Source organism: Siniperca chuatsi, linkage group LG3 (genome assembly GCF_020085105.1).
Source record: "Siniperca chuatsi isolate FFG_IHB_CAS linkage group LG3, ASM2008510v1, whole genome shotgun sequence".
Classification (NCBI taxonomy): domain Eukaryota; kingdom Metazoa; phylum Chordata; class Actinopteri; order Centrarchiformes; family Sinipercidae; genus Siniperca; species Siniperca chuatsi.
The window spans coordinates 26,092,450-26,119,363 of record NC_058044.1 but is presented as its reverse complement, the minus strand read 5'-3'; the positions used below and the strand labels follow the sequence as shown (position 1 = coordinate 26,119,363).

Below are 26,914 nucleotides of genomic sequence, written 5' to 3'. Positions count from 1 at the left end.
ATGGACTTTAAAATTAGTTATTCGTAAATGTTAAGTGATAGAGGTGATTTGAAATGTTTTTTATTTTGATGGACTTGCATGGTTAAAATAAATCAACATTGACTGTTGGTAAACAAGACTGAGTCTGCAGCCACGCTAGTGGCTCCGTGAGGCTGTAGAGCATATTGTAAAGAAAATCAAACTGTTAGATGAATTGACCAAAGCATTGGTAAATTGAAATACTGACCTGATGATGGCACTAGAGGAAAAGTCAGGGGATCCAATCCATCCAACAGTTGAGACATTTCACTGTGAACCACAAATGTCAACCTCATGGTGGCAGTAGAGGAATAGTCAGGAGATCACCAAAGTCATTCGGATTCATCCTCTGGACACCATGGATGTCTGTACCAAATTCCATGGCAGTCCATTCAATAGTTGTTGGGATATTCATACATTCATGATCTTTCATGCAGGAGGCTAGAGTTCGTGACATGTCACAAACCTGCAATTAACACTCACCTTTTTATAATAGCCATAGCAGTGGAAGATCAGATAACAGCGATATGAATTGTCATACAGTTATAAATAAAGGTTATGGAAGACTTTGATAAAAGATCTCGTCCAGCCAATAGGAGTGTCAGATCAAAAAACATTGAGTCATTGACAAACAACCTTATTTTTTTGTTTAGTTTTGAGGTCCCATTGTTATCATCTTATGTTTTGTTTCCTAACAGCAGGAGCATGGAATCTCAATGGTTGCATTATTTCAGGCAGATAATTGTTTTTAGGGCTGTCCAGTCATGTCAATTCTTTATCATTCTCTGTATGCTTGTACATAAGACCATGCCTATATTTTGTGGTATGAGACCTTGCTTTTTTTGTTTCTTTATTTGTGCTCATCTAGACCTACTGTTGCATGTTTGCATGATAATACACTATAGTATTGTCAGGGTTTTCTTCTTGTTATCTGTGTCTCTACCAATGCTGGCTCATTTAATAATATCCCTAGCACTGAGGGCTTGTGAGAGCTGTGGTTTGCTTAGATGTCTAAAATGTAGGTACTGATCTGTGTAGGTTGTTTCTTGGTGGTCCTTTAATTTGAAAAGATGACCCTCCTTGTTGGTGAATGTTATGTTTAGGATTGTTGGTGAGTTTCTGCCCTGCTGAATCCAGAATGTCATCCATATCCACAGGAAGTCTGCTTGCACTGAGAGTGCAATAGACTTAAGCTTCAACTGTTCCAAGAAAAACCCACTCACCTCGATGAGTCTACAATTGCAGATCATTCAATTTGTATGTATTGTCTTGTATGTTCTTGTGCGTGTCCTCTGAAGACTCTGATCTGGTCTGAAAGGTCTTAAAAGGTCTGGATATTGCATGGGGTTTCTAGCCTCCCTGCGGTACCAGTGATGAAGCTGGACAGCTAAATGACAATGAGCTTAAAGGGTGACTTTGCACATACGCATATACACGACACAACACTGCACAAAGTAGTGTACACACTACTGTGTTGACAAGGTGGTGACTGTTGCGTTGTTGTGAAGGTCAGTGGCCTGCTGTGCAGTGCTGTGTATTGCCCCCAGCTCAGCTTCTTTTCCTTTTACACTCGTCTCCGCCATGATTCTTAATGGTGATGTGTGTTTTCTTACGCTCCCTTGGCTTTTCTTAATGACCCTATACATTATGCATCAGTGCCATTATCATTTGTGGAAATAAGATCCTTCAGAATGAGCTTTGTATATGGCTAACTGGTGACTCTAACTGCTTTACATTTTGTTTTATGGAGACCTACAGTAAACATATGCAGATACAGATAATATTTGGGTAACAGTGAGATTCTGTTTGACTGAGCCTACTAACAGAGATTCAATGACGTAAATTTCTATAGTAATATCTGCGGCCATGTTGTAGAAAAGACTGGGGAGATTACTCTCCAAAGTAACAGCCAAAGTGATTTGTAAGCGTTACACCCTCTGATGTGTTTGTACGCCAGTGGTGTGAATTCTAAAATGGTCATTGAGAGTATTTTCTTCCTCAGTTGTCCCCCCTTCTCTAACTTGTTCCTTGACTGATTAGACTGCCCTTGGTACGTTTCACCATAGCATGGCATGACTAGCATCTAATTAACACAAACTGCTCTTTTGTGGGTTTATGTTTCTCTACCAGGAGCCCACTTCAAATAACTTTGTATATTTTAAAGAGTGGGTATGCAGAACAGCAGAAACATGCATATACCTCCAAATAGGAAACATGCGAGGGGATTGGCCTTAACATGCCTAAGACAATTCCAGGATAATTTATGAACAGCTTACACCAATACCAAAGTAATAAATCAAAGCAAATATTGGGACATTCTAGTCCTTAAAGCTACACTAATCAATATTTCTATATTCTCAAAGGGTCAAATGATTATGTGTAATATGAAAGGGGTCGCCCATAATGAAGAACACATAGAGAATTATCACCTGACTCTGCAGTTCCCCTTAGCTCTACAAAGCGTTTTAGCATCTTTCAATCATTGTTTTGGTTTTATGGCCAGCAACTTTTCTGTTTTGGTTCAGTCTCACTGCTCTCATTGCCTTAATTTCCAACCACAACAGATAGCTGTTTTCAATGAAAAAACTCAGATAAACCCACTGTACGCTATCTACGCAGCACCAAACAGCAGGCAGACTGAGTTAGCAACTAGCTGGTTTACATAGTGGAGCATTTTGCAAGTAAAGAGTAAGATATTTTTTTCAGGAGTTGGTGGAGACCAAAACGGAGCTAAAAGGAGAGAGACTTTTTGGATTTACCTCCATCAGGTGGCAAGAAAAATTACTCCTAAATGAAGGCTAACTATGCTCCGTGTCAATTGGTTGTGTACACAGGCAATTGTTTGCTAAAAAGTTCACCAAAACAACTTTATAAGGTGATAATATGTCAGTGTTGTTTACAGCTTTTTCAGCTGTCGATAAAAGGCCAAAAAACAAAAAAATCAATGTAGCTTTAAGGAAGCATTTGATATGAGTTGTATAGCAATACTGGAGGCCAATACTGATAACGATATTTGGGAGTTTTAAACGCATAACATATTCAATAATATTGATACAGATCCCTTAGATTTATTTAAGAGTTGTGACCAAGATATGTACTGAATGAGACATTGCTGAACAAACTATGTAATGGAGACTCTATTTCTCGTGCAGCTTTTTAGATGATAACGGTGTTACTGATTTTAAAGCACTTCATAGCACTGAATCTGCACTTTTAAAAGTTCTTAATGATCTTTTATTAATAACTGACTCTGGGAATGTGCAATTTTGGTACTTTTAGATCTAAGCGCAGTATTTGATACCGTGGATCATGGCATCCTCCACAATGTGTTGGCATTAAAGGAACTGCCCTTAAATGGTTTAAATCGTATTTAACAGACTGAAGCTTCTGAGTTAAATTGGGTGAGCTTTCATCCTCGTCAGCTGCCCTCAGCTGTGGGGTTCCCCAGGGTTCCATCCTTGCTCTAGTCCTCTTTTCCCTTTACATACTTCCTTTGGGTTCTATCTTTAAAAAACACGGTATCTCATTCCACTGTTACGCAGACGACTCTCAGATTTATTTACCACAGAAACGTAACACCACTACCCCCCTCAAGTCTTTGTTGGATTGCCTGAATGACGTCAAAACCTGGATGACACAAAATTTTCTAAATCTAAATGAACAGAAAACTGAAATTGTGACGTTTGGAAGCCCTAACCTCCTCACCACCCTTAGTTGCGACCTTGGCCCGCTGGGTCCCTACAATAAATCTTATTCAAAAAACCTAGGGGTGATTTTTGACAAAACTTCTCATTTGATAAATAAATAAATGCAGTTGTCAGAGGCAGTTTTTTTCAGCTTAGGGTTCTTGCTAAGATCAAGCCATTTCTTTCCTTCAATGACCTTGAGAAGGTGATTCACGCCTTTATCTCGTCTCAGCTTGACTATTGCAATAGTCTTTACTCAGGTCTCAGCCAGTCTCTGTTTCTTGTCTACAGCTGGTCCAAAACACTGCTGCCCGCTGGTTAATAGGCACACGTAAGCGTGATCACGCCCATTATGGTCTCTCTGCATTGGCTTCTAGTTCAATTTAGAATTGATTTTAAGATCTTACTGTCTGTTTTTAAGTCCTTAAATGGGTTGGTATCTCCTTACTTCGCTGATCTTTTATCTTTGCACACTCCCTCGAGATCAGTGAGGTCTGCTGACCAGATGCTTCTGGATGTCCCAAGGTTCAGATTAAAGCACAAGGGAGATCAGGTCTTTGCTATTACTGCTCCTAAATTATGGAACAGCCTACCCCTCCAAATCAGGACCTCACCTACAGTGGACACTTTTAAAATTTGTTTTAAATTTTTATTCTTTGGCTTTTAAATCAGACTGAGTTTTGACATTTTGGATTCAATTCATGTTTTATTTTGAGTTTTAAATATATTTTATTTTATTGTGTTATTGTATCATATATTTTGTCCCAGCTGTTTCTTTTAATTTGTGCAGCACTTTGGTCAACATCTGTTGTTTTTAAACGTGCTTATAAATAAACTTGACTTGACTTGACTCATCTTGAATTTGTGCACAAAGCCTATTGGCCACTTCAACAATTGTCCAATAAATAAATGTCAACCTAACCTATTTTAACCTCATTTGTACATTGACACTGCATTATTCTTGTTTACATCTTCTACATTTACATCTTCATAATAATATGTAAATCAATTTACTCACACACATGAAATCATGCTAGTAGAAAAGGGATGCTCTACAGTATATATTATCATAAGTAACTCTTCTGGCTCTGATGGGATCTGATGTGCTGAAAACCAACCTGTGTGTAGGTGTGTGTGTGTGTGTGTGTGTGTGTGTGTGTGTGTGTGTGTGTGTCAGCATGACTTAGAGCTTTCTATCCAATTGTTTTGTTATTAGTTAAGATAACAGGTATTCGCTTCAGAGCGGTTACTCATTTCCTGTATCTCTTTCATGTTCAATCATGGACACACAAATATACTCCTTCTTGCCAAAAACACACAAACATGCACACACCCAGTATATGATATATGTGTTTCTTGTGTACGCTGTGTACTTATTTTTAAAACATGCCTACATATGTAACACACACATTTTGTAATTTAATGAAAATCTGCCTTGTCTCTTCTTAACTATGTGCACATGCATGTGTGGCTCTGTGTGTGTGTGTCTGTGTATGTTTGCATGGGTGCTTCCAAGCATGTGTCTGAGTCATTGCATGCATTCATTGTTGTGAATTCATGAGTGTAATTTTATGACAGCAAATTCACTAATTTATCTTGTGGTACAAGTTGAGATAAGAACTGAATGACAGGCCTGTCGTTTAATTGGGCTCAGTGTAAGTCAAACCAGCATGCAGTGAAGCAGAGTGATACAGACCTAATGGAACTAATGACCAAGTTGTAAAGTTAAATCAAGCAGAAACATCACTGTTGATGTTAATTCAATGGCCACTTTTTTTTTAGGGGAAGCATAAACAGAAATATGGGCAGATTTGGAAAAACAGAGTAGAAGTTTCAAAGCTACAGTATGGTGTAGTGGGGTGTAAAGCCACTTCTATTTTCATTGGTTGAATGCAATTTGTCCAGTCTCTCAAGCTGATCTATAAATTTCTTATTGAAGTTTATAGTAACAGGAAAATCACATTTATGGTAATAATCAAAGTAAGAAGTAGTTAGGTTGCTATGGGGTTCATATTTTACCCACATATTTATTTACTGTAACACTAACTACAATATTCTCTGCTGTAGCCTTCTCATACAATTCAATAAAACATAACACAGCTCAGTGAACAAACTCATTATCTTCTGCATCTTTTTGCTTCTGATTTTGTTATATGGAGCATAACGGTATTCAAATAAAATAAGGATGGTGGGTTTCATTTAAAATGCTATATATACGTTTTACAAGAATTTTGTTACCTGAAATCCACCAGAAATGTAACACTAGGTGCAGGTGTCAAGAGTCCGTGCGTAGGTGTGGATGTAATTTCTCTTTTCAGATGGAGGATATCTCATTTTGGGATGAAGCACTTCACATGCTGGCCACTGTGACAGTGAAACCTAAGTTGAAAGAGTGCATTGTTGTCAAGTCGGTTGTTGTCAGGAGGGTGGCTCAGTGCTAATAGGCCAAGAGACATTCTAACTTTGGACCAGGAGTACTATTGATCTCATCGCTTGTAGAGCTGAAGAGGGGAGAAGGACACTTTACCTGAAGGAAAGTAATTGGGTGAACTGACCTTGCAGAGATGCAGTAGAGAAAAGGAGGCAGAGGCAGATAGAAAGTCACTAAGATAGAGAGGTGAGAGACTGAAAGAGATACTGAAAGGATGAAATACAGAAAGAGGATGGTTGATGCACAGATTCTTATTGTACGGAAATCCATATTTGCCAAATGGGCTTGATACATGGTAAATGAACTCTAGCTTCAAAACTTGTAATTCTTTGGTAAAGCTGCATTAATTGCATTGGCCACTTGGGGGGCAGTACAACAGCCTGTAAACACAACTGGCATACAGTATTATCACCTTATAATGTTAATATGGCAAACTTGTTGTCTATATATACATTCAGCAGACATGGAAGAACATTATTGTCAGAGTTGTGTTTCTAGCCACCTGACAAATACAAGTACAACATTCGCTCTCCTTTTAGCTCTGTTTTGGTCCAACTCCTGGGGGAAATATCTGACTCTTTAGCTACAAAATGCTCCACTATGTTCACCAGCTAATTACTAACTTTGTCTGTCTGTCAGTTTTGTGCTTGTAGTGTACAGTGGGTCTATCAGAGCTCTTTTCCTGGCAACAGCTGGCCGCTGCAGCTGAAAACTAGGTTAATGAGTGCGGTGAGACTGAACCAAAACAGTAAAGTTGCATTCTGTAAGACCAAAACAAGAAGCTGAAAGAAGCTAAAATGCTTTGTAGAGCTGAGGGGAACTGCAGAATCAGGTGATAATTTTCTGTGGGTTTGTCACTGCCAGCAACCTCTTTCACATACAAGAAGTTATTGTTAATTGTTAATGTAAAAATGTTGATCAGCAGATTTAAATATTGTACTTGTTGTTAGTATTTTTTGTTTTTATTTCAGTGTTTTATTTTTTACAGTCAAGTTCGTCAATATGTTGACACTGACAATTTATTTTGACTGATATATTTAATAATTATTTTTCACAGCCGCATTTATACTGTTAATATAGGCAATGGGAGACGTAAATTAGTGTGATTTATTGTGTTTAGTGACTATTTGAATACATTTTGAATATTTCAATACATTTGAACTTGGATATGTGCTGTCTTTATTGCATGTGGATGCCAGATTATTCCTTCTTCTGAGCCTGATTTATTGTCTGTTTCCAGGGCAACCGTCGTTCCCCAAGTGCGAATAGAGGTACTGTCCTCTCTGGACCTGCATTCGTAGCCTACCGCATCTACCCATAATGTTGCACTAAAACAAACAGAAACAAGAAAGCAAGGGACTGTCATTTGTGTTGTATACATAGACAAAAGAAACAGAGACAAGAGCAGCCGTGATTATTTATGGTTCTACGCACATAAAAACCTGAGAGACTTCATTTACAGAAAGAAAAACACAAACAAATAAATGTTCACTTTGTTCTCAGCTCAGTCATTAATTTCACAGTATTTACAGCCTGAGACCAATTTTTCAAAGTTTTGAAAACTGTTTTCCTTCTAGTTTTCCCTCTTGAATTTGTCCAGTAGACAGAAGAAATCAGATGAACATTTCAAACCATAAATATGTGAAAAGATTTATATAACTTGTCAGCCTGCACATATAGTACTGTTTACTGTATGGTGGAAACAATGTAACTTCTAAACGGGGTCACACTTTACTATTTTATTTAGTATGAATTGCTGCCAATATCACATCACATGTTATTGGTGATCATCAGAGTTGAAATGATAAAGCAGGTGGATCTCTCAAAGCCTCAAGGTTAGAAGTTAAAAACAATTTGAACAAAGAGCCTCAAGGCAACAGTAAGATACTAGCACTTCATTCTTTTACTTTCAAACCACATTTCAGTCTTCTAACTCCCATGGACTTCAAAACTGTCAGGATTAGTGTTGCAAGCTTTTTCCTCTCTTTATCTGGCTTTCCTGAGTACAAAATCCCTTTAATTCTCCTGTTCCTTATAAACTGTAAGACCACCACTATCACAACCCCTCATGTGTTCACTGCAGAGGGTGTTAAATTGAATGATTTAATATGGCAGGCTATATACCTTACAGCACACCGCTGCAGATGGAGAAAACATTATTTTAAAGGAGAACGCACCAAATAGAAATATTGCCCCTTGGCTCAGTGTCGGTGCAAGACAGTGCACCTGAAATATTGATCAACAGAATCAGATCTTCCATTGGACATACCATAGTTTCCCTCTGGCTAGCTGATATATCAGACATGTGCGTTTATTCCATGTTCAGCCTTGTAGCTTAGTTTTGTTTCCTTAGAGATTTACACTTCCATGTGTGATATTAACTAAGCAGCACATATTCTGTGAGAAAATGTAATCTTTTGTTTGTATAGCTTAAAGTAAACTGCTGCAGATTTTCCAATAGAGTCATCACTCCTGTAATATCACACAGCTTTACTCCCATGTGCATCCATCACCGAGGTGTGGGCTATACATTATGGTATGAATATTATGCCATATCTCGAAACTGAAAAAAAGAGCTTTGAAAGGTTTAAATTCAGTGTTTAAAAGCGTGAAATCTAATAAAAAAGGTTTTGCAGGGGCACCCCCGGTAGCTCACCTGAGCGTGTGCCCGATGTACAAGGCTCTACAAGTCCTTACTGCATTCTCTGGGGTTTGAATCCAACCCATGGCCTTTTGTTGCATGACATCCCCTGTCTCTACCACATTTCCTGTCTCTCTTCAGCTGTTCCTATCAAATAAAGGCAAAAAGCCCCCCCAAAAAAGGTTTTGCAAGATTGAAACAAAGTTTTGAAGGCTTGCATAATGTTTTGATAGGCTAAAAAAACATTAGTTTGTATTTGAGTTTTCTTTCTTCACAACTGCAGCACTCTTTTTACGGTGTTTCTCCAACACATTTTCAGAGTTTCAAATTTGTAGAGATTTGCATTTTTTTTTTATCAAAATAGCATGCACGCCTTCAAAACTTTGTTTTAATCTTGCAAAACCTTTTTAATAGATTTCAAGATTTCGAAGCTTCGGAGATATGGCATATTAATCCCATAGTACATGAGATGAATGGACCACTAACTAACTAACTATGCTCAGACAAACAGCCATATTCCATTACTAATCCATTATCCCTCGTCTTTTTCCTTAGGGGCAGCAAAGGCATCTCACTCTGCAGGATTATACACTGCGTTGTACTGGAAATCATGCAGATCCATTCCCATGCAGGACCACCTGTGGCTCAGCAGGCGCAGGATTTTTCTATCACTTCCATCAAAAGGCTCCACAAGGCAAGATTTTGTGGAACCATTGTGTCGTCGCAGGCATCTTCACCTGCAGGATAATCTTGTGTAATCCTTAAAGAGAGATAGGGGCTAAGAAAGGAAGACTTTGTGTTGTTTTGCACGCACCAGCTCTAATTCACTATCCTGTGCATACCAGCTCCACACTCACAGGCACAATTTCACACACATTTCTGAATCGCACTCTTTCGCACTTCTTTTGTTCTCTCTGTTTCATTTGAACATGCACACGTACACCTATGAAGATTTTTTAGCCTCTCTCTAGGAGCACTGTACCCTGGCAGTGTAAGAGGAAAAGCACAAATGTATCTTGGAGATACATTTTCTGTGCGAGATCAGGCAGAAAATGGGGCGTCAGTGCAAACGTGTCAAGATGACACAAGCAGGGCCGTGCACAGACTCTCAAGGGCAAGGGTGGAAGTGAAAAGGAAGCACCGTGCTTAATTTTCACCCAAAGGTCACAGCAGTGGGGCACAAGTGCCCTTCTGGTGTGACATTAGAGCAAAAATGGAGCATGGATGTGTTCCATTAGGGTGCAGAATTGTACTACACGCCACTGCATAGAAGAAAATATAGTGACCTCACTTGCTATTACCTTCATCTACCTTCACTGACACCTGATCTGATAGTCTGGATTTATGTTTTCATGCCAATTTACATATTTCTCTACTCACATCCTCATTTCCATCCATGAATGAGGAAGATATATTTAAACTGTTTGTTTACTGCAAATTTAATGACTCCATCCACAGCAATTCATCACGTTTATTAGAGCTGCCACTTCCTCTCTTTTTCTTTTTCTTTCTCTTTTTACTTCCTCTTTTTATGTCTTGAGCCCATGAATCCTCATTGCCATTCTTTAAAAGTTAATTTTATGCAATAAAGCAATAATGTCATATCATCCCACACCACAAGAGTTAGCGGTTAATGAGTTAGGACCTTGTCGATGTCTCAGCATTCAGTCTCCCTCTGCATCCCATTCGTTCTCCAATAATTGCTTGTTAATCTCAGGATCAGCACTAATACCTGCAGATCAATATCTCACCATGTTACTCCACACACACTAAACACACACACACACACACACACACACACACACACATATATATATATATATATATATATATATATATATATATATATATATATATATATATATATATGAACACACAGACACTTTGCAGTCAATAAAATCATCCACGAGGCAACCTATAGTAACGTTATATGGGAAATCAATTGTTGCTGCGTCAGCTCCATGAAGATAGTTATTGCATGTCTTCACTATTAAGAAGACCTGACCTTTGACCTCTCACACCTGAGTAATGGATGACTTCAGGCTTCCTCAGAGGATGAGAGGAAGGTGAATACCCATTTATCTATTTGAAGAGGTGAATGAAGAATAACATGTACATTTAATCCAGTCTTTTAATCTAGGTTTGATCAGTCTTAAATTATATGTCTCCTGGTTGTTTCTATTGGTATATGTATTTGCTTTTGAAGACTACAGCGAGAAACCATTTAAGGTAAATTGTTGTTATATACACCCTAGTTCTTCAGAAATGAATGTCTGTACCAAATTGAATGGCAATGCATCCAATAGTTGATGAGATATTGTATTTCAGTCTGGACCAAATTGGTGGACCGAACATCATACCAACATTGTCATCCCTAGAGCCACGCTGCTAGCATGGCTAAAAATATTAGAATCATTACAGCTGTTAAGTTGTCTGTCTGGTTCTATTCTCAGGCATTGTTTAAGCTCAGTTGAATAAGGATTTGTATTGAGAGCACACACGCACACACATAACGGAGAATAAGTGCAGGTTTTTGTGTGCAAGCGAGTGTGTGCGCTTTCAGATGTGCAGCCATGTGAGTGTAAGTGTGCGCTCTGCGTGTGTTAGTGTGTGTGCATCCATTCCAAGATTGTTCCTCAAGAGACTGCCTATATACAGCTGTTTACCCAGGAGTCAAATTAATTAGGGAGATTAACAGGCTAATAAGTGCAGATTGCTTCACTTAATGACTCACTGCTATGTTGCAAACACTGCCAGGCCCATAAAACAAAGAGGGATTAAATTGCAAAGCATTGCTAATGAAAAGAGATATATAGGATGTGGCTATAAATTGCACTCTATATGATTGTTTTGCTCTGTTCCCATGCATTAAACTTAGCTTATGTCAACTTGAGTTCATCATTGAGATAGGCACACAGTAACACCACTGTAAAGATTTACAGACAGCAATGTGGTATGCAGTAATACCTTTTAATATGTACCGCCTCTTAGCACTTCAAAAATAGTAAACAAAGCAGAGAGAGATCTATGTCATATACATTACATGATGTGTGTATCACATTTGTTGGATTTCATAGTAGACTGCTAAACATGCCGCAAATCATTAGCTTGTTGTGGTATTCACAAGTCTGATTGAACACAGTGTTTGGCACGGAGAGATAACAGGGAACTGATGGAACTGGAGATATATTAGGTTTCTACTATAAAATGGATGCTAGATGCAAATGCTAATAGGAAAATCATGATGCAGAAAACTGTGCTCACGTTCTTTCCCCTTTGAAGCTCCAGACTGAAATAACGTGACATTTCAGGCTGACATCATAATGACTCTGTCCCATCTCCAACTTTGTCACACCTGCTTCACCGACTCCTACTCCCTCAGTCTTGGCTCCACATACTTCATTTAAGTGGAAAGGGCAACTGGAATGAGGCGATTGTTATTCATTCTTCTTTCTGCATAATATTCATGATTCATTAGTCTGTTTTGCATACATAATGTGTTGTTTTATATGTATGGTATAATGGTATAATGGTGCATGCCAGCAGAATACCATTATGCCATCCATTTGAGCAGTGTACTACTGTATGGCACTGTAAGCTAGGGTGGGTAGGGTCACGGGGGGCAGGAGCCAATCCCATCATGCACTGGACATGTAACATTTCACCAATAACTTCAAACATCACAGCAGTCCATTGTGCTGCAGTTCGCATGAAATTAATATTATCAGGTTATGAAACAAATGTTTATTTGTGTATCAACCTACTATTTTAACTACTATTTTTGGTACATTAAAGCACATTGCGTTTACCTATGTGAAATGTGCTATACATATGAAATTGACTTGACTTAAGACACTGTTTACATTGCATACATGCAATAACCTTATTATTTATTGGTGGACCCAACATAATTTGCTTGTTAATGTAATGAATGCTAAATTAACAATACTTGTTATCAGCGGAAATCAATCGAGGCATGGATTAAATAAGGACGACATGTTTTTAGACATGCCTGCCCCTTGCCTTTCTGAGATACCTTGAGTTGAAAATTCAAACTGTCCTGATTACTTTAAGCAGTAATCTCAGACACCAGTCATTTCACTGTGTATCTTAGATTTTGTTTTCATGATTCCGCTCAAATGATTGGCCGCAAATGCTCTCAGAGTTAGTTAGACATTAGTTAGTTAGTTTCACAGTAGCAGATGGTGAAAGACTTTTTAGCACAGCTATCCTCTTCAGCAATGCAAAAGGAGCAAAGGAGATAAGCCAGTGAGGTAGAAATGTCCCCTTTTTGACAGGAAGCAGCAGGTTTAATTTAAATAAACCCTTTGGAATAACTACATTTTAATAAACACACTCTTATCATTTGGAGGCTAATGATCTTGGTGAGTAATACAGTCTCATTTGCTTATGGTAATTATACCAATGTTCACGATTAATTTGCAAATGACATGTTCTTTTGAAAGCTACACATTTGATTTTAAGTAAAAACTGACTTTATGTGAGTGAGTGTGTGTAATCCACCATGTAGAGCTGAGCCAACTGACAGCCAACAGAAAAGATTACAGTACAAGAGCACATTCTGCTGATTATCTTCTTCCTCAAAGGCACATCAAGACAAATCTCAGTCTAAATCTAAATATTCCTCGTTCATCAAGTCTTATTTTGATTAATTTGACAATGCGTGTTTCTTTAAAAGACCATGGCCCTCCAAACCCTTCCATCTGTTTGCTTTGTTTTATTTTTCATTTTCTACATCATTTTGTTTTGCAGACATAGAGGAATGGTGTCAGAGGGGGATGAGATGGATGAATAGAGCAGAATAGAAAGCAGGTGTAAGGAATGAACTTCTGACCCTGAGGATGTACAGCTGCTAGATGCAGCCAACTAAACCTGACACGAGAGCATGAGAAAGATTTCTAAATGCAATACTCAGATGAAATATAGAGCCACGATCAGCCCAAGATAAAGCTCATGTCTTCGGACGACGATAAATACTGTAGTCTGTATACACAGCTTTTGGCCAAAGACAAGTTTGTACTCTCTGTTCCTACCATACATGGATTCTCAAGTCACTTGTATTTTTAACCATGCTAGCGGCATGGCTGGAATGTCGGTCTGCCAGACTGTCGATTGGTTGGTCGGTCCACCACTTTGGTCCGTACATACATAAATGTCACAACAATTATTGGATGGATGGAAATGTTGTACTTTGGACATTCATGGTTCCCAGATGATGACTGGGACTTTTGGCTCACCATGACTTTTGGCGCACCATCATCAGGTCAAAATTTCAATCTGCCCAATACTTTGGTTTAAAGATAGATACTTTATTTATTTATTTAAAGTCATCTACATACATGGCACACAAGTTATAAAATAAGATAAAATACAGTACATGGATGTAAACAATGACAGTTATGACCAAATACCTGCAAAACTAATGGCATTCACCTCAGCCTCAACTGTGCTTTTTGTCATATCATTGTCATTGTGAGCATGTTACCATCCTGACGTTAGCAATTAGCTAAAAGTACAGCGTCAAAGAACCGATAGCATGGCTGTAGACTTAATCTTTTTATACAAAATGCAAGGTGAAACAAGAATGGAGCATTTGGAGCTGTAAATAAATGATTGCCCCTCCTTCACTTCCTCCAGCAGCCTTTCCACTCTCTCATAATGTACCACTGTTAGTTTGAGTAGCCATACTTTTTCTCTAAATATATTTACTTCAGGGCATGAAGGTGGAAAAGATATCTTCAGAGTTTTTACATGCCCAGTCAATGAAATAGAATGTCTATTTAAGTTTTCCTTTAGTTGGGGGTAGTACATAAAACATGTTGCTTGTAGGTTGTGAGTGAGCAGCAGCTTGTGAATGCTAAAACAATAAGGGGAAGAATAATCAGAGTTGACCATCTGGCAGTGCTGTTAGAAAGTAGAAGTTGCTATTCCCCTGTGAAATATCCATTGACAACTCCACTGTTAAAATGCAATCCACAGAGACGACTTCTCTTTTGCCTTGAATTAAAGCATTTAATTGAACCAACAAGCACTGATTCAGCTAAAGGAAATGGCTTTATAGGAGGATAAAAAGAAATCGCCCATGTACTAAAACGACAGTATGAACTGGAGATGTATTTACTCCAGCCTGTGTGCGTGTGTGTACGCCACTCCTGCTCTATAATGCAAGTGGAGGAGAAGCTGACAGACGCTCACAGAATGTATGGCTGCTGTCAGACTGAGGAGAAGAGATAGATTGATAGGGGAAGAGAGAGAAAGAGGGTGAAAGACTGAGGTTGAGAAAGAGTGAGGAGTGTGAGACTGATGACAGATGGTGTGCAAAAGATGGAGTCCTCTGCTTTTCCATACCTGCTGGGAGGAGAGAAGAGGTATGGAGAACCCTGAAGAAATAAAAGGACGCAGTGATTGATTACAGAATTGATTTTCCCTCGCAACTCCTCGCGTCTCCTGTGCTCCACGTGTACCTTTTGACTTATCTTCTCACTGGTGAAACATAATCCTTTCTGGATTTTTTTTAATCAAATACTCTTGTAGTCACATCTAGTTTCTCATTTTTATTTGCCTGCCAGCAACCGCACCTCTAGTGTTGTAGCATGGCAGCAACACTGATAGAAAGCATGACAAATTACATGATATTAGTCACACACTCTTTGCTTAAAGGTATGAACATGACATTCAATGAAATCCATTACCGAGCCCTTTATCCTTACCTGATAGAACTCTGTGTGCTACACAATAGAGAAAGAGAGGTGGCTGTCTGCGTTTTACATTGCGTTGCATATGTTGTACATCTCTCGTGCTGAAAGTCTTAAGTCCTTTTAACTTGTGTGTGCGTGGGTCCATGTGTGGGTCCGTGTGTGTGGGTCCGTGTGTATAACCCCTGGTTCCTGTCTAAGTTAAGCAAATTGGCTCCTGGCCCTTGCTTCACAATAACAGAGTGGCATCAATGTTTTCATCTAACTCTCACCAAAAAAACAAAAAAACAAAAGCAATTTTCTCAAAACTGTCGAACTATTCCTCTAAGTATATGGAGCTGGAACCTGAGTCGGTTAGCTTAGCTTTGCATAAAGGCTGGATGCAGTGGGAAACAGCTAGCCTGGCTCTCAAAAATACACCTACTAGCATCCTGAAAGCTCACTAATTAACAAGTTATATCTCACCTGTGTACATAAAAAGAAATGTAAAACTAACAAGCTGTAGCTTTAGGTTACGTGCTATAACTATTTTTTGACAATCAACAGTTTCCATCTGGCCAGCACTTCTCTGCAGCATCTTCCCTGTTTGCCTGGCAACCTCACAGTGATGATAAGAGTCCAGGAAGTCAGTGTGCATGGCTTTTGTTTACCAGCCGCTGTTTGTGTACAGATAAAACATGATACAGCATGTTAATTAGTGAGATTTATCACTGTTGATAGCAATATCTTAGAACTTTGGAGAGCCAGGCTAGCTTTTTCCTTCTGTTTCCAGTCTTTATGCTAAGCTAAACTAATCGCCTCCTGGCTCCATCTCTCTGCTTGGTGATCAATCTTGTCACCTGAGACTGAAGATTAATGAGAAACATATTTCCCAAAATGTTAAACTGTTCCTTTAATGCTGGTAGTTTATAACAGGCAGTAGAAGGTCCAGCTTAGATTTCTTAAAGTAGTTACATATATTTGGCTAATTACTTTGGTTACTTACTGAATGTAATATATGTGTGTTTTAGTGTCTATGTGTGCCTTCTTTGCAAAATAGTGTTTCTCTGGTTGCTGCGTCTCCATATTTTGATAGATAAATACTGAGCCAGACAAAAATCTCCACAAACAGGAAATGAGGAGGAAAATGGAGGTTACACGTAGAGGAGATCAACATAAGGTGAGGCGCAGTAGTGAGCAGTTTTGCAGCAGAAGTTTTGAGGAGGCAATGTAGGATTAAAGACGAGAGAAAAAGATGCGGGCAAAAAAAAATCAGTGACATTGTCAATCAATTGTCCATAGATTCATAAGACGCAGGTCATCAAATCTATACCTCAAATACTCCCAAAAAAGGAAATTCCCTCAAAACCCCCAGAAAACAATTTACTGGTCAGTCAAATGAAAGCTAATCTTATCCGCATTCAAAACTTTAGCATCACATCTCAGGGAATTTAGCTTTAAAACCTTGCATTAGTATTTACAGCAAGATATTGTACAAACATGAAATACTTTACAGTCTGGCCTGTCTTGATTTGTCACTTCCCACCCACTGAGCACTCACGCAGATCTGCTGAAATTAGTTATGACATGTGTGAGGGAGACAGAGAAGATGGGGGATTTGGGAGGTCAGGCTGAGTTGAACACATCATTGTTGTTGAAGGCAACATAGTTAGGGTCTTTAAAGATTTATGCTCTTGAAGCTCAGTTCATGAATATTTTTTTCCCTTTTATAATTTGTTATTTAAGGAGTGGTCCTGTCAGATCAAGTATGGTCAGGTGGGCGAGAGGGTGCTCTTGCTCTTGATAATACAATGCTCTTGAATGAATAAGGAAAATTAAATTAATATACGTGCTGATAGTGAAGAAAACATGTATTTAGTTCTCCTTTTTGCCTGTTAAACCCAGGAACATCTTCAAAGACCTGAGTTAAAAGGGCACATGAGGACAGTGAGAGTCCATCTCCATCTGTGCATTTTTCAGGATCATTTGAGGCTTTCTGCTTCAGATCTGCAGCACAGGCGCAAACCACCAGCATGAGGATGTGACCCGCTGACACAGCAAGCCATTAGGGAGGGGCAGCAATGACAGAATTCATTCTGCTTGGTCATGGAGGCGACTCTAGTAAGCTTTCAGGGGATAAATAAATAAGCATGAGGCCGGCAGAGAGAGGAGGGGTGTGTTATATACCTTGTTGGGGTCAGTGGAAATCATCCAGGCTTCCTGGTATACTCTCACCCAAATCTGACCTCTGATAGGATTGAAGGGTCTCTGTTGAATAGTGTTTTCCAGCACACACATAAATGCACAATTACACATACACCACATCAGTAAAAGCTGAGGCAGCTAACCTCTCCTTATGGATCGACCAGAGTTCTTGCTCATACCTGGTGCAGTAAGCCCCCGGTGGCTGAACACAGAAACAATTTTTATTTCAGAAGGATAGAAAGATTTTCTGTATTGTATCAGTTCTCCATTAACTTTTATTGATGCTTGTTAGAAGTACACAGGTGGAGAAGTTGCATGATAAACAAAAATGAAACTGGGGCATTTGATTTAATTAGATGCAGCCACACAGTGTGTTCCTACCAACCCATCAGGCTTTGTGAAAGCTCTCCTGGCTACTACACAGTGTACACATGTAGTGTGGTCAGTACACAAAACATTGGATACAGGGTCTCAGACAGTGGGAGAGCCGGAACTGTTTGTTTCTGCTGTGTCATTCAAATAACAGCGTAGATCTTTGGTAAACCAAATCAAACTCTGGGCAGAAAATACAAGATTTTCTGAGCCCTGTTTTGTGTGATGTGAAAGAAATGTGCAAGGAGAGCAAGAATCACACCAGTGATCCTACAGAAGCTTTGTTCTGATTCTGACTTTGATCACATTAGTGTGTACACTGTAAAGTCTCATTTTGTCTGTTCAGCCTGTCTAGGAAGCAGCTTAGCAATGTTATCTGAGTATTTTCTGTTTTGAGCCTCATTTTCAAAAGATTTTCACAAGTTCAAAATTGTGTGTGTACAGTCAAATCCAAGTGTTAAGGTCCTGCACTGTCAGCACAGAGTATATTGACACTGCAACGTTTTGGTCATAGAAAAAGGACTCATTTCACAAATACCTTAAACAATTACAAAATGAGATGAGATTTAAAAAATCCCTAAAATTAGATAATCAATATACTGTTTGTCAAGATTCATAAAATACAAAATGCAAACACTTGATAGGAAATGCAAATTATGTAATTTTTATCAAGACAAGAAGTTCAATAGTGGAGAGGGGGAGATAACAACAAGTAAGTTCTAAAGTTAAAGTCTAAAGTAAAGTTTGCATTCATACAACTACCACTTAAGTGGAAGAAGCTGGACAGTCGGCTTCTCATCGCTGGAAGGTTACTGATTGTAACAAATATACTAAAGAGTTTTACCAAATCATAATTTCTAGTTAGCTTAGCTACTCCACAATCTCTCCATGTACTGTACCACCTGCCAACTGCAAAAGTACCCGTTTGGGAATCACTGGTGTAATTGTCTCCTGTGCTCCCAATATGAATACTGTTTTGATTGGTTGTTGCCAGCTTTGGCGCCGCTATAAAGTAGTTGTTGGTTCACATTGTGAATTTGAAGCCTGACAAACATCTATGAACGAAACGTTACAGTTTTGATAAACTAAGCACATTGTGAATTCAACACATGATTTCAGTTTCCCACTCACCTAGCCTAGAATTTTGATGATGAATCTTGTTGATATAATTTCCATTTTTATCACATTCTTTGAGCTCATTAGTCATATGTTCTGAGTCACATCAGTGGCAGCATCCGTGTAATAAATAAACAACGGTGGCACAACAGTAAAAAAATATATAAAAATATTAACAGTAACAAAGAATGCAGACATGCACTCTTGCAATTTTCAAATGACAGTTGAAGTAATCTCTTTTTTTGATCTTTTCGAATGTGCTCAACGCAAAGAAGTAAACACTTGTTCTTTTAGAAAAGGACAGAGGTTGGTGTAACATGAAAATCTTTCAGAGTGTTGTTCATTATACAAACAATACATTTTTATCATATTGATACATGTGTGATTATGAGGCACCACACAATAATACTGTACTGTCTTCAATTATTTACACGACAAGAAAAAGCATTAGCCCTTTTGGCTATAAATGCTTGAAATGTAAAGATGAAAATACTGTCTGTATAAGTCATTTTTATGTCTGTGTATATAATAACAATGTGCATGTGTGTTCGTGTGTGAGCAGCAGACATTAAAACAGAGTGATAAGGTGTTTGGTTTTACTGTGGCTAAGTGCTTTTTGTGGCTGTAAGGGAGAGAAAAGACATGTGACAGAAAATAGCATGGAGGAGAATAGAAAGACACTTGACCAGAAACAATCAGGCCATTTGAGAAAGCAGGCTTATACGCACACACACACACACACACACACACACACACACACACACACACACACACACACACACACACACACACACAGACAGACAATCGCTAACTAGCAGTTGGGATAAGATGCGGTAAACTCTCTGGCTCACTTCATCACAACACAATTCCACGTTATACACTTTATCCTCTCTTTCTGTATCTCACACACACACAAACACACACACAAATACACACACACACACACACACACACACACACACACACAGTGAAAGCCTTAGGGGGTGCCCCTCTGCCTCAACAGTACTTCTGCGTTCCATCTATTTTCTCAGAGGAAGGTGCAAACACATGTCTGGGAGAGAAAATTGCCCGCGATGCCTCTCTACTGTACATGCCATCGTATCCAGACCGAGTCCGAGCCACATGTACAAGTTCACAAAAAACGCACGTCCTGATAAAAAGTTTCCACTGCAGTTTCCAGTTTAGACACCTCTGAGCCTCACACAGAACACTAAAGGAGAAATATGACTGCAGTTTTTGAGTCTTTTTTTGTTTGTTTTTTTAGTGAAACAGTTTTGCTACTGAAACAGTAAGCAAGGAGCCCCTTCGTCCCATTGGTCCTCGTGTTGCGAGTGTGACGTAATAGAAAGGTTGAGAAAAAAGGAGTAAGAGACAAAGAGAGAAGATAGATATCACTAACGTCACAAACAACGGTTGTGTGGAGATTGTCAAGGCCTTCGCATTGTATTCAGTGAATGAGGTCACATTATGAATCAAGTGTCTCTGTAAACCTTTCGCCTCCTGTGCAGTTCATGCAAGTTTAGCCACTGTGGCGTGCATGCATCACAGTAACAGTAAGAGTCAGTTTATTGTATTTAAATGAAGGGAGAAGATGAGGCGTGGGAATGAGCCAAAGCATAATGAAAGCCTGTGAATATTATCAGAGCTCACTCTTGTATTTTAAACCTATTTTCTGCACCTTAGTTCAAACCTTTGATCCGTTAAGCACCCCTTCATCCCCCCTCCAGGCCATCAAGCTCAGAACAGTTCAAATTTGTGTCTGCAGGGAAAAATGTCTATTACAACCTCATCCATGCAGGAACCATTCAGAAAGAGCGTTTCCATGACTTACAGAGGATCTTCTGGAAGGCTCTGCGGAAGTCCTGGTTGAAGATGGTGTAGATGACTGGGTTTAGCGAGCTGTTACAGTAGCCAATCCAGAAAAAGAACTTGAACAGCGTGTCGGGAATCTTGCACGGCTCCCGGCAGATTCCGTACAGGCTGTAGGAGAAGAAGAATGGGAACCAGCACACGACGAAAACGCCCATGACGACGGCGAGGACGAAGGTGAAGCGCTTCTCCCGAGCGGCGGAGACCCTCTTCCGATTGACAGTGCTCCGGCGTTTACGGCGAGATGAGAAGAGCTCCATAGACTTGGAACTGGCACGTGACTTCCTGCTGGAGTATTTAGACGCGGAGCTGCTTTTCCGGCTGGATTTCCTGTCTTTTCTGTCCTCGTGGTGATGTTTGGAGGAACTGGAACGTTTTTTAGGTTTCTCATCCGACGAGCTGCTATCGTCGAAGTCGTCATCGTGGTCTGTCGGCGGATGTTTTGGCTCGTTCGGTAGAGTGGATTGAACTGCCTGCTCTTGGCAGTGCCCATTCTCACGTTCCTGGTCTTTCATACTCCCGCCCCTGTTGGATGTTAATGACTCTCCTCTGCCTGGTTCGGCTTGGTCCATCCCATTCTCCTGTGGCGAGTCCACATCCCTCTTCTTCCCTGACATTGTTCTGGTCCTGGTCTTTGCCACTTGGTAGATCTGAATATAAACCAAGATCATGATGACACAGGGGGCAAAGAATGAGCCAATACTGGAGTAGAGGATGTACCAGGTCTCATCATTCAGGATACACTGGGGATTGTCCTCACTGCTGCTCCTGTCCATTGATATCAGCGGTGGGAAGGAGATGACGGCTGAGATCAACCACACCACCACAATCATCCCTTTAACTCTTTTAGGGGTTCTCTTTAAGTTATACTCTACCGCCTGCGTCACCGACCAGTACCTGTCCAAACTAATAGCACACAGGTGAACAATAGAAGAGGTGCAGAATAAAACGTCCAGAGCCAGGTAGATGTCACACCAAATTCTGCCAAAAAACCAGTAGCCCATGAGTTCATTTGCCAGAGAAAAGGGCATCACCAGGGTGGCCACCAGTATGTCCGCACTGGCCAGGGAGACGAGAAAAAGATTCTGGGGTGGCTTCAGAGCTCTGCTCGTTAAAACGGCGATAACAACCAAGACGTTCCCGACTATTGTAAACAAAATGAGAAAGCTGACAAGTCCGGCCAGACCCCAGATAGCGAGCTGGGTGTACTGGCTCTGAGAGGTGGAATTAGAGGAGATATTTTCTGCCTCTATCCCGTCCTCCAGGCTGGAGCTATTAAAGAAATCCATTTTGAGTCTTTTTTTTTTTTTTAGTCAAGGTTTGACTTTTAAAAATGTAAAATGTGTGGAAATAATCTGTAGAAATATCCCATTAGGACTTCAGCGCATATTTCACTACAGAAATCTACAGCAAATGTCATGTTTCTTCTTTCCCCTCCTGCGATCTTCCACATCCTGTACACAAGCCTTTAGTAAAAGGAGAGAGAGGCAGGGAGAGAGAGAGAGAGAGAGAGAGAGAGAGAGAGAGAGAGAGAGAGAGAGAAAGTAATATGCAAAGTCTTTTAAGTCCTTATTCCAAAACGTGCAGTCTGCTCAGCAGCAGGATGTCCATGGTTAGAGAGCGGGCTCCCTCCTCAACGCGTCCTCTCCCATCCTGACTGCGGCCGCATCTCTCCACCTCCGCCTCCCCGCCGTGTCCTGAGAGAGGTTTGTAACAACCACGTGTCTTTTTTTTTTTTAGGCTACACGAGAAAAAACCAGCTCTGCTCCGCTCCGCCGCGGAGGAGAGATGGAGGATAGGATATGAAAACGGTGAAATAAGCAAGCTAAATATATTAAAATGTTTTTTTTTCATAATTAATCATTTATTTGGAACTATTTAATGACATCACATCAGTGTAGGCTGCTCCTGGACAAGCCTTTGTTTAACGCGTGTCCAGTGTATCCGCAATGTCGGTGCAAACTGGCTGCCGGTCACAAATTGGACAGCTGATGAATCTCTCTCCTGATTTGACTTTTGAAGGTCTGTTTCAGTATTAAGAGCTTGCTCGCGCCCATTTTAATATATACAGTCAGCAGGAGCTTCTTTTGGCGAGGTCACATTGCTGTCAAAACGCACAGACTGACAGTCCCGCACCAAGGAGGACACGCTCTGCTCCGTCCTTCTGGGCGCACACTGGAGGTCAGTATTGTAACAGCCAGCCCTGGAGGGACACACAGGCAAACACACACACACACACCCACCATAAATATGAACAACATCAGATATGCTATACTATATCTACACTGCCATCAGATGAATAAATTCTCCACTATGATTAACATGCGCCCTGTAGGAGAGCCTGTGTGACCTTGCAGTGGAAACTTTTATAATTTCCCAGCACTCCTGCCAGTATTAGTCTGTGTGTTTGTGTTGTGGTAATTGTGTTGATAAGAAGATTACAGGATTACACTGTGCAGTTGTAACACTCAGCTTTCGGGGATATCAAAGGTGCTAAATTGTTTGCAGGGAATGCAGTATGAATGCAAACAGAATAGACTGGGACTTGCATGATATATGATTAGTGAGTTTACACCTTAAAGTCATGGGTTCATCCCCTGGATGGGCTTTATGAATCTACCATGACTAATTTAGGTTATCTTGTCTGGAGTTATTTACTCATGCATTTTCATTTCACATGAGGACACACATGTGCGTGCACACTTGCCAAACAAGCAAAGTTTTTGGTCTCCCTTTTTGCTCCCTGCTCCCCGTGAACCCCCTCTGATCTGGGAGGCGCTGCCGCCTAGAGAAAGCCTGTCTCCCCTTTGGCATATAGCCTGGTATTAAGTTCCTGGACGAGTGCGTTTATTGACCGGTCTCCCAGCTAAGTACCTGTCATTAATCACAGAGCGCTCAGCCATACTGAATTAAAGAGCAGCCGCAAGAAATGCTCAAGTCCAAATTGATCCTCATCAAGGCTATGAGGTGGAATGAGGAGGGCTCAGGGGGTCGTGGTCCATCTGCCTGGGAAACACAGTCAGGATGGCACACAATCTCTTGTCCCCCGCACCCATCCCCAAAACATCCTGCTCCTTCTCCTGCTGCCTGTTTAAATTGAACTAAGGCTAGAGTGATGCTGTAGGTCACCGTGGATGCACTCTAAGCTGATTTTGAACAGACAGACAAGCCTTATTATGGTCATTAAGTCGTGTCCCAGGGCCACAGCTCTGTCCATATAATTGAGGCGCCAGTGAGCAATCTCAGCTATTACCGAGTCCTTCTTGTTTCCAACATTGTGCTCTGCTCTGAGGGAATAAGTTGGCTCTTCCTGCTAACCAGTACTAACCAGAAGCCAGCTTCAGGGTGTCAAGGAGACTGCGTTGGATGCTTTTATCCATTTAAATGAAGGCTTTTTTCCACTTTTCAAACTAGTGACATTCTAAATGATCCTCCTTTTGTGATGTTTCATTCTTTGTTATTCTGGTTCACTCACTGCAGTTGTACAAAGTGTGGCCCTTGTTGGCTCCTTGTAACAGAGCGGTTTTTGGTTTGCAGTCACCTGCACTTTTATTTAAGTGCTACACTGCAGCATTTGTGGAACTGAAAATCGAGAAGATGCCCAGAGCTTTCTATTAAAGGGGGAAGAGAGAAGCAATATGAGTCTAATACGATTCACCTAATAGAGCTTCAAAAACTTAATAACACCTGATGTGTTCTCACAAGGTAACATGACCATCCTTTTGTGGCCCATTGAAATCCAATAGGGCCTACAGTGACCACTCTGGTTATTGCAATTCATCACACGATCAGCTCCTCATAATAGCTAGAAGACACAATGCCACAGGCGTGTACCTCCTGCTTATGAACTCTTATTGTCTACTTGTACATAGTGTGTATGAATGTAAAATATAAGCACAGAATACTAAGTGAGCCACATGCTAACAGAAGCTATTCCCCAAAGAAATCAAAGCTGTTACCAGTAATGACAGCCACTTCTAATTTTCCCACCCTCTCTAATGTGCATTCGTTTCCATGTAGGCCCCCCCCCATAAAGGGAGGTATGATACCAGCTGTTGACAGTGACAAATGGCAGTGCTACCTGGGCATACAACTACAGTGCCGAGAACAAATAGTTCAGGGGAGCAACATCCAGCCCAGGGGAGTTTCGCTCTTGCTAGCATCACCTCACAGAACAGGGTTTGCTTCTTATCTAGTACCTTGTCTTTCTGTGACAAATTACCTTCTCGGAAAAACAGTAAAATAAGATCAATGGAATTGTTCATTTGGATTTTTAAATGAACACAATGAAAAATAAAGTTGGTGCTGTCGATGTCACCATGTCTTCTTCTAAAATATACTACTCAATAATCTCATATCTCTCCAGCTGACCCAAACCATTCAATGATTCTCAGATGCTTCTTTGTTTATAGTTGTGTGTGTGTGTGTGTGTGTGTGTGTGTGTGTGTGTGTGTGTGTGTCTGGGATTGTCAGAACTACTAGAGGCCAGGGTGATTAAAAAAGCCACAGGGAGCTATATCTTATACTGTTGTCTTTCTCAACCTTATGCTTCTTCCAGAGATTTGCCAGCACATCCACACTGACCTTGGCATAGTTGTCCCTGTGAAGCAGGCAGCTGGCTGTCAAGTCAGATGCATATATAAGAGGTAAGAGATTTCTTGGCTTTTCTGATTTAACTTTGGAAAGACAGACCCGTGGGTTGTATTTCAATTGTGCTAATTGCCCTCTATGTGAACTTACAAATTATCCTTAATGGATCTGCACAATGACGTACACATACTGACGACTGAACTGTTTAGGGTACCAACCATGTGAAGGTAAGTTCTTGAATTTGAAGTCTCTAGATGATTTATTATCTTCCGGTTGTGAAAATCTGCTCCTAAGAATTCATTTCTGCTGAGTTTTGAACATGTCTGTACTCTTTTAATGGAGACAATACAATCAATAGTCCAATAATATTTTGATCTTTTGCTGCTTCCCATTATTACTATTATGTAACATATAATTGGAATTATTTTCTTTACCAAGATATTGTTTAATTTCTATCTTTCATAAAGTGTTTTTTCACATTTTGTTATTGCCAATTGTCAATAGTCAATACAGAACTCATTTTGCTCATTCATTTTTATTCCAAATGAATCTGCACAAGGCTGCTGAAAGTGAAGAGACGTTCACTTTATTGAGTTTTGGCATGCTATGAAAATGTGGCTGATATTCAGCACAAAAATAAACATATGGTTAATGGAGAATAAAAGACAAGTGAAACAGATGTAGGCAGAGGCTGTACAAATTATAAAGGATCTATTACTTTGAGTACGTTTTGGCATTTCATCACTTCAGACTTCAACAGTTCTAGTCAAGGTCTTCTCCAGTTCTGTGTTATTCAGGGTCAGTATCTTTTCCAAAGAAGTATCAGGGACTCTAACTTTAATTAACAAATGTGCTTGGAAACACAAATCAAATAGCTTTTCCAAAAATGATGTCCCAGAATGGCCATTATGAAGCCTTTTCAGTCTCATAAAATTTTGTATAACTGCTGTAGCACAACAGACGGTTACTGTGTAGAGACACAACTCTTTAGGTTATGCAACTGTCCAGAGAAAGGTTGACTGTCCAATTTTAAGCGCTGCCTTGCTTGAGATGAGTGGTTATGCACTGTCTGGCCTGGCAAAGTCATTGCTTTCCATCTGAGGGACAGTTGGGCCAAAATGGCAGATCTGCAGGCAACCCGAGCATTAGGCACAGCAGGAATGTGTTGAAAACGTGACACCCCAGACGTAGGCCGACATCAATCAACTAGCTGTTGCATCATGATCTGCACACCAGATTGACTTGCCATTGGTGAAAAATTACCATCTGTGAAGTGTCACTCAGAGAGAGG

The 26,914-nt window shown here is 40.1% G+C and overlaps 2 protein-coding genes across 13 annotated transcripts in view; one reads left to right on the top strand and one right to left on the bottom strand.

Annotated features, from left to right (window-relative positions):
- Positions 1-26,914, top strand: part of LOC122873373 — a 190,639-nt gene that overhangs the window by 85,181 nt on the left and 78,544 nt on the right. For 8 of the 12 annotated variants that reach the window (XM_044190009.1, XM_044190006.1, XM_044190007.1 and 5 more), the window contains 2 exons: positions 9,332-9,470; positions 25,592-25,679. In XM_044190009.1, coding sequence (XP_044045944.1) covers positions 9,332-9,470; positions 25,592-25,679 — 227 coding nt within the window. Of the gene's footprint in view, positions 1-7,375; positions 7,407-9,331; positions 10,566-25,591; positions 25,680-26,914 lie in introns of those variants that run through there. The other 4 variants (XM_044190013.1, XM_044190011.1, XM_044190010.1 and 1 more) reach the window with 2 other exon arrangements.
- On the bottom strand, positions 17,880-22,727 carry adra2c (adrenoceptor alpha 2C). The gene has a single exon (XM_044189998.1). The coding sequence runs from the start codon at positions 22,320-22,322 to the stop codon at positions 20,970-20,972; it is 1,353 nt and encodes a 450-aa protein (XP_044045933.1). The 5' UTR covers positions 22,323-22,727; the 3' UTR covers positions 17,880-20,969.

What these genes read in the sequence shown, in the direction of transcription:
- adra2c (XM_044189998.1), bottom strand. Translation starts at nt 22,322, where the DNA reads ATGGATTTCTTTAATAGCTCCAGCCTGGAGGACGGGATAGAGGCAGAA.